Source organism: Biomphalaria glabrata, chromosome 2 (assembly GCF_947242115.1).
Source record: "Biomphalaria glabrata chromosome 2, xgBioGlab47.1, whole genome shotgun sequence".
NCBI lineage: Eukaryota > Metazoa > Mollusca > Gastropoda > Planorbidae > Biomphalaria > Biomphalaria glabrata.
In genome coordinates, this window is record NC_074712.1 from 28789870 (window position 1) to 28806789 (window position 16920).

At 40.6% G+C, this 16920-nt stretch overlaps 1 protein-coding gene across 4 annotated transcripts in view; it reads right to left on the minus strand.

The window, feature by feature from the left end:
• Positions 1 to 16920, minus strand: part of LOC106064759 (transcription elongation factor, mitochondrial-like) — a 33665-nt gene that overhangs the window by 2321 nt on the left and 14424 nt on the right. For all 4 annotated transcript variants that reach the window (XM_013223378.2, XM_013223381.2, XM_056019894.1 and 1 more), the window contains one exon: positions 5529 to 5678. In XM_013223378.2, the coding sequence (XP_013078832.2) occupies positions 5529 to 5678 (150 nt within the window). The remainder of the gene's footprint in view (positions 1 to 5528; positions 5679 to 16920) is intronic.

Sequence of the window (16920 nt, forward strand, 5' to 3'; positions counted from 1 at the left end):
AATTCCTAAGCCAGACCTGTGGGCAGAACGCCAAGAAGAGAAAGAATATCAAGAGCAAGAATCTGAAAAACAAAGGCAAGACGCCGAGAAACAAAGGCAACATGAAAAAGAAAAAATGGAATTCGAAAAACAAAATAAAGAAAACAAAGAAAGCATTCCAACTCAAGGTCACTCAAATATGTTTGACAAATACAGATTAATGAACAAAATATCGGCTTTCAACGAAAACATTGACAATATGGACTCGTATCTCATAAGATTTGAAGAAATAGCTACAACATCCGGTCTACCTGAAGCACATTGGTCGAGCTCACTCCTCACCCTATTGACTGGCAAAGCTGTCAACATTTGCTCACAACTGTCCATCAATGAACGCAGCACTTACTCTGATATCAAGGAAGCTCTACTGCGCCAATACGGAGCAACTTCAGCCAACTATAGAAAGAAATTCTATAATGAAAGGCCACAGCAAAATGATGATCCTCAAATTTTTGTAGCTAATATGTCAATGTGGTTTGATAGATGGGTATCCATGGCCAAAATAGAAGAAAGTTACCAAGCTCTTCGTCAACATATTATTATCAACAACATCACCCATGCTCACTCAGAAGATATTCAATCCTACATTAGAGAGAGAAATCCTACTGATATCCAGACATTAACCAAGATCATCAGACAATATAAAGCAGCCTATCCAAACAAGTCAGTCAAACCATCTGTTGAAGAAAATTTTGTCTGCTTTGCTCAAGACAAAAATGCAAGATATAAGTCAGATGACAAAATCAAATGCAACAAATGTTATAAACTAGGGCATTTCACGTCTCAATGCTGCAGCAGAACCACAGAATGTTCATATTGCCATAAAAAGGGTCACCAAACTCATGAATGTTGGAAAAAACAGGCAGTCTCCATAAATCAAAATTTCGATAGACCCACATCACCAACTCAAAGATACAGCAATAGAGAGCAATATAATCTCAACAAAGCACCTGGAAATAATAAACCAGATAACAAACCTCGCTACAGAAGTCATTCACAGGACTCCAGACCACAATATATGCCTAACAGAAGCTCATATAACAGAAGATATTACAATGAGCATTCAACTATGACAGTCATTGCAAAGTCCAATGGTCTCAAATTTTATCCAGGCTTTGTAGGAGACAAGAAGGTGGAAGTTCTTCGTGACACCGGAAGCACGTCCACATTAGTACATGAACGCTTCGTACACGCAAACCGTTTCACAGACAACCACGTCCAAGCCACTGCCTTCAACGGAACTGTCAGCAAGTTACCTGAAGCCATCATTTATGTTACTACACCATTCTTCAGTGGTCAAACAAAAGCATTAGTAACACCCAATCTACCAGTGGACCTAATCATTGGAAACATAGAGGGAGTTAAAGAATGCACTCCTCAAGAACTTACTGAATGGACAAATGCCATAGAGCAAGGTCAAAAATGTTTGGCAGTAATGACAAGATCCATGTCCAGACAACAAGAACATTTGGCACCTGAACAAGTTAGCCAAAATAATCACATGGCTACCTCAGTTACGCAAGTTATGCAGAATGCAACAGAACCAGTTACTAGTCCAGTAGCCAGCAACAATCAAGAACATTCAACATGGACACCCCCAGTTACATCAAGCCCATCCCTACCGGTCATAAGTCCGACTCCAATTCCCGAATGTCCATTGTTGAACTTTGAAGAACAAGACTACATGCCCAGAGTCTCTAACAATGATACAAGAACTCTAACTGGTCAAACTGAAGTCCATCAAGACAAGTCATATTTCACACATGATGACTTCAAAGAAGAACAGAAACGAGATCCAACATTGCAAATACTTTATCAGAAGGCTCAAGCAAACAAACAGCTGAATCTACCAAATAAACCATATTTTCAAGATGGCCTCCTGGTGAAAAATGCCATGCATAAAGACAATACCATTCAGCAAATAATAGTGCCACAGAAATACAGGAAAGAAATACTGGCAACAGGACATAACATTCCACACGCCAGCCATATGGGTGTAGTCAAAACTAAAGCCAGAATCCTCAAAGAATTTTATTGGCCAAGTACCATTAAAGACGTCAAGAAATACGTGAAGTCATGTCATATTTGCCAAGTGAAAGGACCTAAGAAAAACAAATCACAGGCACCAATTCAAGATATGGAATTGACAGACAAGCCATTCCAAAAAGTCTCAGTTGATTTGATTGGTCCTATGCCAGTAGCCTCAGCAAGAAACCATCGATATGTCCTGACATTGATTGACACATGTACAAGATGGACAGAAGCAGTACCTCTAGTCAACATTACAGCGCTTGACATCACCAGAGCTTTGTCAGAGATATTTTCCAGAATTGGTTTCCCAGAAGTTATCCTCTCTGACAGAGGCACACAGTTCACAGCTGACATTACCAAAGACTTCATGAACATGTACCACATCAAGATGAAGTTCACAACGCCCTACCATCCCCAAAGCAACGGGCTTTGCGAACGATTCAACGGTACTTTGAAGAGGTGCATTTCAAAAATAGCACACAACAATCCGCAGAATTGGGACTTATTGCTACCAGCAGCTCTGTTTGCATACAGAGAAAGTCCTCAAGAAACCACAGGATTCTCACCTTTCGAGATGGTTTATGGCGCCAACCCACGAGGACCGATGGCAATCCTCAAAGAAGCTATTATTCGCCAAAACTCAATCTCATCAGAAACCAAGACAGCGTTTCAACATGTGCAAGATACCAGAAACATAGTCATATCTGCATGTGAAAAAGCAAATGAAGCCACAGCCATAGCTAACTCCAATACCAGAATGAGAGTCAATAGAAACAGAACACTGAAACAATTTGAACCAGGAGATCAAGTATGTCTGTTACTACCAGACAAAAGCAACAGACTATTCATCAAATGGCAAGGTCCATTCTCCGTACTCAGAAAGATAACAGATGTTGACTATGAGATAGACATACACAACAAAAAGAAAATCTATCAAGTCAACATGTTACAAAAATATAACACAATAACAGAAGGTACCACAAGCCCAGAACAAAATGAAAGAGCCATATCATGTCTTGCAGTCATACCAGAAGAAGATGAAAATGACACGTCTGAATTTGACGACATCAATATGCCACAAACAACTACCAAACAAACTGAATTTTGGCAAGACATCAAAATCAATTCAATGACACCGCAAAAGCAGAAAGAACTGACTACCATTCTCAAAGAAAATTCAAACATATTTACAGATGTTCCAGGCAAAACGTCAATTACGGAACACAATATAATGCTTACTGATTCCAAGCCTACAAAAGCAAGACCTTACCCATTACCAGTACACTACAGAGACTTTCTTAAACAAGAAATTAACCAACTATTAGAGCAAGGAATCATTGAACATTCCAACTCTCCATATGCCGCACCAATAGTTCTTGTCAAACGGAAGCAAACGACAACTCCAAGAATGTGTGTCGACTTCAGACAGTTGAATAAAATAACCCAACTCGACTCATATCCTATGCCAAATCCTGAAGATCTTATGACCAAATTTTCAGAGGCAAAGTTCTTCACCAAAATAGACCTGTCCAGAGGTTATTACCAAATACCAGTCAGACAAGAATGCAAACAGTTTACGGGATTCACCACAGCTTATGGGCTATTCCATTTCAACTTCATGCCATTTGGTCTAGTCAACGCCCGCAGCACCTTTAATAGAGCCATTCACAGCATACTAGGCAATCGCTCTGACACAGTGTCATATATAGATGACATTTGCATATTCCATAAGACATGGAACGAACATATCAAAGGACTACAAGAAGTTTTCAGCATACTGAAACAACATGGTTTTACCATAAAGCCTAGCAAGGTAGAACTAGCCATGTCAGAAATATCCTTCCTGGGTTATAGAGTCAGCTACAATTCGCTGAGACCACAAGAGAACATTATTCAACGCATACTAGACATCAAAGTCCCCACCAGTAAAAAGCAAGTGAGAAGTATTTTGGGTCTGTGTAATTTCTACAGACATTTCATACCAGGTTACACAGCACTCATAGCTCCATTGATTGAACTCACTAAGAAAGGACAGCCAACGAAGATTCCATGGTCTACAAAGTTACATACCACTATTGAGAACATTAAAGCTGAATTCTCAAGAGACACTATTCTCAAACTTCCGAATCCAGAGAAGCAATTTTACCTCGCCACAGATGCTTCATCTTCAGCTATAGGTGCATGCCTAATGCAGAAATGCCAAGAGACTTTGCACCCAGTATTTTTCATCAGCAGGAAGTTGTCACCAGCTGAAACCAGATACTCAACCATCGAACGTGAATGTCTAGCCATTGTATGGGCCATAGCCAAGTTCTCCAGATATCTACTAGGTGCTCATTTCACACTCCTAACTGATCATGCACCACTAGCATTTCTGAACTCAAAGAAGTTAGCGAACAGTCGTTTAACTCGTTGGAGTCTACAACTCACAAACTACCAATTTGAGGTCAAGACAATTCCTGGACGTGAGAATGTTTTCGCTGACACACTTTCCAGATGTATTTAATTCTTTACATAATTGTGTATACATTTTTCTTCCACAGGCGTAGTATATCAGTTTTGTATTGTCATATTTTAATTCTATCATGAAGCACCATGAAGAGAAGTAACTCATTCAATTCAAGATTTAATTCATTCAAGTATTATGCTTTGTACAACTTTTGATATTGTCTCATTTTCATAACCACTTGAATAGTGAAACAGGTGTTCTAAGTCATCAATAATTTTGTTCTCATATACCTGACACTGCATTTACATTTTTTTTTTAATGTTATCTTCAAGTTGACTTTATTTTTCAGAGCATTGTCATATGTTACCTCAACCATTTTTCTATAATTTCATGTATAGTATCTTATGTATATTTAAATATTTTAATACATATGAGCATTTCTATTACCATACAAATGCTAAATGGAGGGGGGGGGGGTAATATGTCACAGATGCCATTATAGATTTATTTGTATATTTCACATTTAAAAGCTTATGTGTAAATAGAAATATAAACCCTTGACTGAGCCTCAGGAATTACCCCACAAATCTAGATCCTTGACAGCGCCTCAGGTTTTACCCGAGACGTAATTACGATGTTGCAAATCTATTGGTTGATTTGAAAATAAATAAAGACATTTTAGCGCCAGAGAATTGACGAGAGTAGAAAGAACGGCAGTCGATGAAAGAATTTCCTAGGAGACAGTCGCGTCTCTAAGAGCTCTGATTTAAAGCCTTTGTAATGTTATTTGTGCTTGTTGATCTGTAACTTGTACATAAGCTGTACTTACGTTTTATATTTAAATAAAGTTCCAGAGTTGTGTTTTAACAAAGAATCTTTTATTGTGAATCCTAGATCGTCATTTATTCAACTATTTTAATTCAAGTGAAATCCCCGGCACCACAACACACGTTGTGACAACAGGCCTGTCTATTTTTAAACATTGTATGTAAAACACCACAATAAATACCTGCTCAAGAATCTTTGGAGCAGTCTGCTGTTGCAAATCAGATCCAGTTAACATCACATGACTCCAATTAGAAACATTAAGATCTCTATCCATTGTTGTAAAATAAATAGCATCCAAACACACAGTCACACTTGTCACTGAAGAAATAGTCTGAAATAGAGGAACTTATTTTGTAATCACAGACACAACTTTTCTGGTAGCAATAAGTCTGCTTCCTGATCATTAATATGAGACAAAGCTCAGTAAATTAAGTATTTTATAGCTTCAATTTTCTCAATCAATTATTGAAATGAATTTTTCTTTTAGATAAAAGTCATTTCCTTTATTAACATGGGGAAAAAAATATAATTAACAACAATGATACAATGTACAGTGATTTCAATTGGTATATTTATAAGTTTTTAGTGAACTTGTTCAGTATACAACTTTTCCCATGATGGCTGGATGAACATTTAAAGGACTAAGCTAACATACATTTTTATGATTTCAAAGTATGATTTCTTTTTTTATGTGTACTATTTAAAAAATATCTGACAATATCATTGCCTTTGTGATATTGATATTACAACTAGAAAAAGTTCAATTCATAGTGGAATGTTATTCAAGATATTTAAAAATATTAAATTTTAATATATAGGTAACTAGCCCGACATTACCTGCAGCCTGCGGGCCTTAAGTTTGTGTTTGTGTTTACTAGTCTAGTGGATTTAGATGTATGTTAAACTTAGCTAATGTTCCTTTCAAGTTTTTCTCTTTCGCCACAGAAAATAAAAGTAGTTTTGTGAAAATGGGTTTACCCGTTGAACTGATACATTCATATCTATTAAAAATGAAAGAAGCGTGAGATTAAAATAAAAGTACAATTAAAACAGGTTTACCCGATTTGTTAAATGAATGGGATTATAAAGTATGTCAGGACGTCTGAATTCGCAGAAATAAGGAACAAATTTATGTAAAAATGCTATTGAAACACAAATTTGAAGATTAATTTTATTAAATAATGAAATCAATTGACTTTATTTTGTATTTTCATGTGTCAAAGTAAAAAACTATCTGTGCAAAGTGTAGTTTTAAAAATTAGATCTAGATCCTTTCAATCTAAACATGGTAAACATGGCCTAGATCCATGAAATAGTAATACTTTCATAGAGTTGGGCAACTTTTTTTTTGAGGGTCTTTAGTTTGATTCCAGTTAGCCCCCAAGAAACATTTGTGCAAAGTTTCCTCAAGATTGGTCAAATAGTTTTGATTTCTATTCGGGACATACATACTCCTTACATTCTACTTTATAGTATAGATTACTGTCACGAGTCGAGTCTGTGACCTATTTCGACCAGTTTCTAGAAGCAAGTTCAAACCAGTGCAAGTGTCCAGCGTAAACAAGTTAATTTTAGATATCCAATCAAAGAAAGAGGTTAAGGGAAAAAATAGCACACATCAGCTTCTAGAAGGTCAAAGTTACTAAAATAATTATCTGAGAAGGTTCCATGATTCTGGAAAGTACGATCAAAGAAAGTCAGTTAGACGGGGTCCTGGCATAGTAGTAGTTCTTGTAGAGCGATGGTCCTCGCTCAGTCCTCGATTAGTAATAAGTTTTGTGATATTAGTGGGTCCATTAAGTAAAGTTTTAGTAGTTGAAGTTGAAGTTATACTAAGTGAAGTTTTATGTATCTTTAAGTTTTATTTATAAAGTGTCAAGTTGTTATTGAATTAAGAAGTTAATTTGATGTGAAAGTTGAAGAAGTTATTAAAGAAGTTTGAAGAAAATACAGAGAGATGTTTCTTCATTTCATATGAATTCATCAACTTATTAATACAATCCTTCGGCTAGTTCGTCACATTTATGGCACCTGTGACGATACGAAACTTGCATACATAAGTTCATTTTAGTTTTTCCCAGCAAACCGTGAGAAACTTTAATTTTCAACAATAAAACAATTATTTTCTTGTCCACCCATAACTAATTTCTCGTAGGATTTATCTCCCCTCGCACCGTTTCTCACGGGACGAATCTCGACGTAAAACATTAACTAGCCTCTCGAGGGCTAACTTTTAATTATTGACCGCTGGACATCGCTGCACCCGCGCTACACGCCGCGGCCTAATAACTTTTCACACCTACCCCCCCCCCCGCAGGATACACATCGCTCTAAGAATAGCATTGCACTCGGGCTGGACAGATACATGTTCGCTTAAGACTTTACTCTCACGGTAGGCTACGAATATTGACCATAAATCTGACCTGACGCCTGACATCTCCGGTACATCGATACATGTGAGAAAATCAGCTAGCTTTCTTCCCCACCCGTTAAACGAAAAGTCCCATCTATATATATAGAGAGACCAAAGCATTCCAAATTAGGCCCGCTAGGATTCATGCAGTCTCCTCTGTTAGGAAGTTTAGTTGTGAGATTTCATTAGGGACAAACGGCCTGGTTGCTACCCCTGGTTGCTACCCCTGATTGCTACCCCTGATTGCTACCCCAGGTTACTACACACGATTGCTACAACTACCAGATCTCCATAGAAAGCTGTAACCGAGGCAGACCACACCAGATACACCCCCCCCCCAATTACATACCTGTTAGCAAGAAGGCATTGCCTACTGTCCTTGGCCCTAACATATTGCCCAGTGTCCACAGTGCCCTATACTGCCCAGTATCATCTGCCCAGTACCCGGCCCAAACTGTCCACTGCCCAATAGTTATTGCCTAATGCCGACAGACTAGAGCACCCTTCGCAGCAGAAGATAAACTGGTGTTGAGTTAGCACGGCTCTCTACGAGCTAGAGATCACAGCTGAGAGATCGTCCCACTACAACTTAGTTTGCAGCACCAACCATCTCTATTGCTAAACAGGCAGCGGCCTCGCCTATAGAGCCAGTTTGCCTACAGCATAGGGATATCCCGAGCCGACGTCCTAAGACAGAGCCGGATGACTCATCCTTCTGAGGGCCAGTCCTACGACCGCCAGAAGACGACCCAGGAGCTAGCAGCTAAGAAAAATAAGTAGCAGACATAGGAACATTCTTCTCCTCCAATCACTCAATAATTAGCAATCCATGATGAGCAGTTATTTTAGATATTAGCATCTTTACTTCTTTTATTTTCTTAATTATAATTTTATTTGATCACTTTCCTTTGTAAACTTTCATTCATTAAATTATTCTTATTTATGAACTTATAATATTGGTCTGTTCTTACTGTTAGTTGCGGTGTGCCTGTACAAAATCTTATGTGTGAGCGGGATAAAATTAATAAAATTTCCCCTAGACATAAATAAACAAGCCAAATATTAACTAATTAACATCTCGTCACATATAAATGTGGTCCCGTCCGGGTATCTGAAACTAGAATCCTTTATTAGACAGGCACAGGCATACAGCAGTAGAACTTTCCTATATCTAATATACTTTCATTATCTTAAAGTAACGGATTGCAAACGGAGTGAAGAGTGTTGCTAGAGTCTTTATTTTATATCTATTTTACTTTAGATGTTATCACGTATTAACTTAGTTTAATATTATTATTTGTGGTTATTTTAAGTTGCATCACTGTGCTTAATATTATATTATCATTACGGGCAACGTGGTTGTTTCATACGGGCTTCATATAGCGCTCTTACTTCAGTAATATCTATCTTTTCAGTCTTATTAGTCTCCCTTTTATTTCCCTCATAAATACACAATGGCCAGCAATACAAGGTCCAAGACCGACTCTGACAAAAAACTGAAAATACAAGAGCTGACAGAGACAGCGGCATTGTTAGAGTTAGAGGGGCCTAGCCGCTCTGATTACATCCGACAAAAGTTGGATGAATGGGAATTAGAGGAGAAGTTAGCTCGAGAACGAGAATTCGAGTTAGCAATGGAGCGGGAGAAAAATGAGCACGAATTAGCCAGGGATAAAGAAAAAAATGAGCACGAGTTAGCCATGGAACGGGAAAGACAGGCAACCGAAAGAGCTAAAATAGCTCAAGAGAATGAGACGGCTCGCACAGTCGCTGATTCTCAGCCTGCTAGCCCAGCTTCCAGCCAAGGGTCCTCAAGTAGCTCACCCAACATCCCCTTCGAGCCCTTCGATGAGAAGAGCGAAAGTGTTGAAGTTTATTTAACACGATTCGAAGAGGTGGCACGCTATTATAGCTTGCCCAAGGATAGGTGGTGTTTTAGACTAGCTCAATGCCTTAGAGGCAAAGCTTATGAGGCTTACACAAAGCTCCCCTCATACCAACGGGAGGACTTTGAAGCCCTAAAAGAGGCACTATTGGTTCAATTTGAGCTAACCTCTGATTCATACCACAAGAAGTTTCGAGGGTCCCGCCTTGAGCGCAAAGAAACGTATGTCAATCTTTGCGACAGGCTGGACAAATACCTCGGAAAATGGCTAGCCCTCAGCAAAATGCCAGAAACGTTTGAAGGTCTTAGAAACCTTATTCTAGCAGAGCAGCTTCGAGACTGCTTAACGCAGGAAACTCGTATATATGTCAATGAGCAACAGGTGATTGACCCTTCTGACATTGCAATTGCTGCAGACCGATACTTAGCTGCCAGACGTGACACTAAGACAAAGACGGAAGACTCAAAGCCCCAAGCAAGCACAAATAGAGCTAACTCCCACCAAGGGAAAAACAACCCACCCAACCACAAAAACAACCAGGCCGTTCATCCTCGCCCCAATACCCCGAACCCTGCTAATTATAGATCTTCTCACCCGCCCCCTAAACAATGGTGTAATTTCCATAAAATTAACTCGCACGACACTAAAGACTGTCGGAGCAGAGGTAAGCCCACCCATACTCTAAACAGTATACGCAATCCTGCACCGAGTGATGCTGAAGCCCTCGTCTTGGCCGCAGTAAGCGCTCAGTCAGGTGAGTCTCCTCATCCACCAAGTGTCGAAAAGGCGCTGGTCAACGGGAGAGCTGTGACTTGTCTCAACGACACAGGTTGCTTGGTGGAAGCTGTAGTTAGGGAGTCATTGGTAAGCCCAAGTGACTACATCGAGGAGACTACACAAATCCAAACAGTTGATTTGGAGAGTCCGCCCAAGACTCTACCTATGGCTCTCATAAATGTAGAGTCAAAATATGTCCGCGGTCGCATCAAAGCGATTGTGATGAAATCCCCAGCCTATGATCTCATATTAGGCTGCCGATACGTGTTTCTAGGAACACCACCATACCCCAGCGTCTCTGCACCTGTTCTCACCAGATCACAGGTACAAGTGGAAGAATCTGACTCCCTCAAAGTCAATACCATTCCCACTGAGATTAGAGAAGCTCAGAAGCAAGACCCCTCGCTTCAAAAATATCTTAGGTTCGCCCAAGTCGGTGAACCCGCCATTGGCAAGGCACAATTCTTCTTTAAAACAGGGCTACTATATCGACGAGGTAAAGAACCAGATGCCTGCAACCAGCTGGTTGTGCCCAAACCATACAGGGAGCAGGTTATGCAAACAGGTCATGCCTCCTCTTTAAGTGCCCATCAAGGTCAGAGCTCGACCCTCAACAGGATCCGATTCCATTACTTCTGGCCTGGCATGACCGAAAACATCAAACGATATGTCGCCTCATGTCCACAGTGCCAAAAGTTGTCACCAAAGAATCGCATTCCGCCCGTTCCTCTGGGAAAAACCCCTTTGATCGAAACTCCGTTTAAACGAGTATCTGTGGACATACTTGGTCCTCTACCCCGCACGAAGAAAAGAAACGCCTACATTCTTTGTGTCATATGTCAAGCATCGAGATGGCCAGAGGCCGCCCCTTTGTCAAGCATAGACTCTAAACATGTGGCTGAAGCTCTGTTCAATATGTTCACTCGGATAGGCTTTCCCGAAGAGATATTAACAGACAATGGTTCTCAGTTCACAGGGAAGTTAATGAAGGAGGTGTATGCTCTCTTTAATGCAAAACATCTCCGGTCTTCGGTATACCACCCCCAAGCAAATGGTCTTGTAGAACGGTTCAATCACACTTTGGTAACGATGCTTAAACGCCTCATCGATGATAAACCAGAAGAGTGGGACACTTACCTACCTGCTGCTTTATTCGCATACCGAGAGGTACCTCACGCCAGTCTAGGGTATTCGCCATACCAGATCATCTTTGGATCTCATCCCCGTGGCCCACTAGAAATCCTAAAACAAACTTGGACCAAAGATCATCTCAACGATGAAGTCAAAACGGTGTCCAAATATGTGAAGGACCTCCAAGAAAGGCTACAAGACATACGGTCCCTGGCTAGAAGCAACCTCATCAAGGCACGTAAAAGACAAGAGAAATACTACAACAGGAGGGCTAAAGAACGGTCACTCAATGTCGGAGATAAGGTTCTCTTGTTACTGCCCAAGAACACAAACAAGTTACAGATTTGTTGGCAAGGCCCATTCGAGGTGATGAAAAAGGTATCGCCCACCAACTACGTCATTAAAGTCGGTCGCAAGGAGAAGTCTTATCACGTGAACCTCCTCAAGCACTACTTAGAGAGGCCTTCACAGACAGACCCTCCCCGAGACTTGATGGCTATAGCGGTGGCAGAGGATGTGAAAGAACCCAAAGACCTAGTGGAGTACCCCCTCCATGCAGTGGAGACACACGAGAACGTCACCATTAGTCCACAGCTAGACGCCGAGCAAACGGCCGAGGTCAAATCTATGCTGGGGGAGTTCCATGACGTCTTGTCGGATAAGCCTGGCAGAACATCGCTTGAGCGGTTTTCGATGAAGCTGTTAAGTGCTGAGCCCATAAAAGTAAAGGCCTACCCTTTACCTCACGCCAAATCTGAGGTCATCAAACAAGAGGTGGAAGAGCTTCTAAAAGCTGGAATTATAGCGCCTTCGGTCTCTCCATACAACGCTCCAGTGGTGCTAGTTCGGAAGCCAGATGGAGGCCATCGCATGTGCATTGATTTTCGACGCCTCAATGCAGTAGCTGAATTCCAAGCGGAGCCTCTTCCAGACCCAGCCACAATTTTTGCCAACTTAAGTCACGCTAGGTATTTTAGCAAATTTGACTTAAGCCGAGGGTACTATCAAATAGAAGTTGAGCCAGAATGCAGACCTTTGCTAGCTTTTAGCACCCCACAAGGGCACTATGAATTTCAAACGGTCCCCTTTGGTCTGAATAACTCGTCTAGCGTGTTCACGCGCATGATGAGAAAGCTATTAGCTCCCATCGAAAGTCCAGGCATCCAAAATTTCATAGATGATATTCTGATCGCCACGGAGACCTGGTCCGAACACATAGCTCTCACCTCCTCCCTCTTGCTAAGGCTCCGCGAGACGGGTCTAACTGCTCGGCCCTCCAAATGTCTCATCGGTTTCACAAGACTCAAGTTCTTGGGCCATGTCATTCAAGAAAACCAGCTCATGCCAGACGACGAAAAGGTTGCTCAATTACTCGAGGCTCCCAAGCCGATCACAAAAACTGGAGTGAGATAATTCCTCGGGATGTGTGGTTACTATCAAAAATTCATCCCACACTTCAACTCTATCGCTGCCCCACTGTCAGATCTAACAAAAAAGGATCGACCAGACAAGGTGACATGGAATGAGGAATGTGAGCTCGCATTCCAACGACTCAAGGAATGCCTCACTTCATCACCAGTGCTCAAGCTACCTGACCTGTCCCGCACTTTCGTGTTGAGGACAGACGCCAGTGGCTCTGGCCTGGGTGCAGTTCTGATGCAAACTGCCGAAGGATCCGGTGACACACTTTTTCCAGTAGCTTATGCAAGCCGTAAGCTGAACCAGGCAGAATCCAACTACGCCACAATAGAGCTAGAATGCCTGGCACTGGTGTGGGCGATAGAGAAATTCCAGGCATTCTTATATGGAAAGCACTTCACTCTGCAAACTGACCACAAGCCGTTATCTTACTTATCCTCCAGCAAGCATCTAAATGCCAGACTTATGAGATGGTCTTTGCTATTGCAACCATACTCCTTCCAGGTTGAACATGTTCCTGGAAATGAAAATGCAGCGCCTGATTTCCTCAGTCGGCACTGCGTTCTTGAGCCCACAGGCCTCAATGGGTACCACCCCTCAGTAAATTTAAACAATTAGATTGGGCAACAACAAAGCTCAAATGAAACTTGTATGCAAGCAGTATCAGTATTCTGCGAATACTTTTTAAGTGGGTGGGTATGTGACGATACGAAACTTGCATACATAAGTTCATTTTAGTTTTTCCCAGCAAACCGTGAGAAACTTTAATTTTCAACAATAAAACAATTATTTTCTTGTCCACCCATAACTAATTTCTCGTAGGATTTATCTCCCCTCGCACCGTTTCTCACGGGACGAATCTCGACGTAAAACATTAACTAGCCTCTCGAGGGCTAACTTTTAATTATTGACCGCTGGACATCGCTGCACCCGCGCTACACGCCGCGGCCTAATAACTTTTCACACCTACCCCCCCCCCCCCCGCAGGATACACATCGCTCTAAGAATAGCATTGCACTCGGGCTGGACAGATACATGTTCGCTTAAGACTTTACTCTCACGGTAGGCTACGAATATTGACCATAAATCTGACCTGACGCCTGACATCTCCGGTACATCGATACATGTGAGAAAATCAGCTAGCTTTCTTCCCCACCCGTTAAACGAAAAGTCCCATCTATATATATAGAGAGACCAAAGCATTCCAAATTAGGCCCGCTAGGATTCATGCAGTCTCCTCTGTTAGGAAGTTTAGTTGTGAGATTTCATTAGGGACAAACGGCCTGGTTGCTACCCCTGGTTGCTACCCCTGATTGCTACCCCTGATTGCTACCCCAGGTTACTACACACGATTGCTACAACTACCAGATCTCCATAGAAAGCTGTAACCGAGGCAGACCACACCAGATACACCCCCCCCCCAATTACATACCTGTTAGCAAGAAGGCATTGCCTACTGTCCTTGGCCCTAACATATTGCCCAGTGTCCACAGTGCCCTATACTGCCCAGTATCATCTGCCCAGTACCCGGCCCAAACTGTCCACTGCCCAATAGTTATTGCCTAATGCCGACAGACTAGAGCACCCTTCGCAGCAGAAGATAAACTGGTGTTGAGTTAGCACGGCTCTCTACGAGCTAGAGATCACAGCTGAGAGATCGTCCCACTACAACTTAGTTTGCAGCACCAACCATCTCTATTGCTAAACAGGCAGCGGCCTCGCCTATAGAGCCAGTTTGCCTACAGCATAGGGATATCCCGAGCCGACGTCCTAAGACAGAGCCGGATGACTCATCCTTCTGAGGGCCAGTCCTACGACCGCCAGAAGACGACCCAGGAGCTAGCAGCTAAGAAAAATAAGTAGCAGACATAGGAACATTCTTCTCCTCCAATCACTCAATAATTAGCAATCCATGATGAGCAGTTATTTTAGATATTAGCATCTTTACTTCTTTTATTTTCTTAATTATAATTTTATTTGATCACTTTCCTTTGTAAACTTTCATTCATTAAATTATTCTTATTTATGAACTTATAATATTGGTCTGTTCTTACTGTTAGTTGCGGTGTGCCTGTACAAAATCTTATGTGTGAGCGGGATAAAATTAATAAAATTTCCCCTAGACATAAATAAACAAGCCAAATATTAACTAATTAACATCTCGTCACAGCACCTCCGATAAATAAGGCAAGGCATCGATGAATACAGGCATCAACCAATAAAGGCGACATCGAAGTATACACACGTCACATATATTGGCACCTCCTGGCGAAAAAAGGCATCTATAAATAAAGGCACCGACGAAGACAAGCATAAAGTCGGCACATTCTAGCAAGTACTACGAATTTAAAAGGAAAAGCCTCTAACAAATAAATCATAGCCTCTCGTAACGACAAAGCCTCAACTAAGCATTACAAGAAAAGCCTCTTTCAGAAAACTTCAACAAGACGTACATTCATTGCTACGAAAAGTATTTTATGATTGACACTTCCAGTCAACAGGTTACATAATAGTTGACATAGAGGACGTCCTGCAAGACAGATCATCTGTTTTAAGGTCAGTACCTTACATTTTACATTTACTAAGCTGTGAAAGCTACATTTACTAAGCTGTGAAAGCTACATTTACTAAGCTGTGAAAGCTATGTCTACTAAGCTGTGAAAGCAACGTTACTAAAGCTAGTTGTACACTAGTTTGTTTACAAATACTGACCACTTGCATTCCTCAAGAGGAGACACCGATCGATATTTAACTAGGTCAGCCATAGTTAACCTCTCACCTGTGGACAGGTGTCGGTCATCGCTAGTGTAGGCAGTACTTATAAATAGAAAAGTTATTAAGTTATTACAATGGCTTTAGTCTCGTACCTGTGGAAAGCATACATCAAAGTAGCCGCTTACGGTAACATGCCACAAGAAAGAATGGAGGAATGGTGCACTCAAAAAGTAAATTACGAGATACAAAGACGTAAAGAAGACGAAGAGGCAGAAGAAAGAAGATGTAAAGAAGACGAAGAGGCAGAAGAAAGAAGACGTAAAGAAGACAAAGAGGCAGAAGAAAGAAGACGTAAAGAAGACAAAGAGGCAGAAGAAAGAAGACGTAAAGAAGACAAAGAGGCAGAAGAAAGAAGACATAAAGAAGACAAAGAGGCAGAAGAAAGAAAAAGAATTAGAGAAGAAAAAAGAATTAGAGAAGAAAAAGAGGCAGAAGAAAGAAAAAGGATTAGAGAAGAAAAAAGAAAACAAGAAGAAAAAGAGGCAGAAGAAAGAAAAATGATAAGGGACGACAAAAGAAGACAAGTAGACATAGAGGCAGAAGAGAAGAAACGTAAAGAAAGAAAAGAAGAAGAAGAAAGAAAACTTAAAGAAAGAAAAGAAGAAGAAAGAAAACTTCAAGAAAGAAAAGAAGAAGAAGACAGAAAACTTAAAGCAAGAATAGAAGAAGAAAGAAAACTTAAAGAAATACAAGAAGAAGAAGAAAGGAAACTTAAAGAAATAAAAGAAACAGAAAGAAATGAAACTGAAGAAAAAGAGACAAACATTACTGAAGGACCTTACATTGTTTATGAGTACAACAAGAATACTACTGAACTTCAACTATTTAATAATGAAGAATTTAAAGCTGACCAGAAGAAAGATAGAACTTTGACAAGAATGTACAAGAAGGCACAAACAATTGTAAAGCAGCCAGGACTTAATGTACCTTATTTCAAAGAAGGAATACTTGTGAAGAAAAGTGTTAATTATGATACCTATGAGTTTGTTGAACAAATCATTTTACCACTGAAATATACTCAAGACATCATTGAAGAGAATCACAATTTTCTACATACCAAACTAGCGAGTGTGACGAGGACAAAGAAAAGAATTCTTGACAAATTTTATTGGCCGAGCATTACAAAAGATGTTAAGAAACATGTTAGTCAATGTCAAGTTTGTCAAATGAAC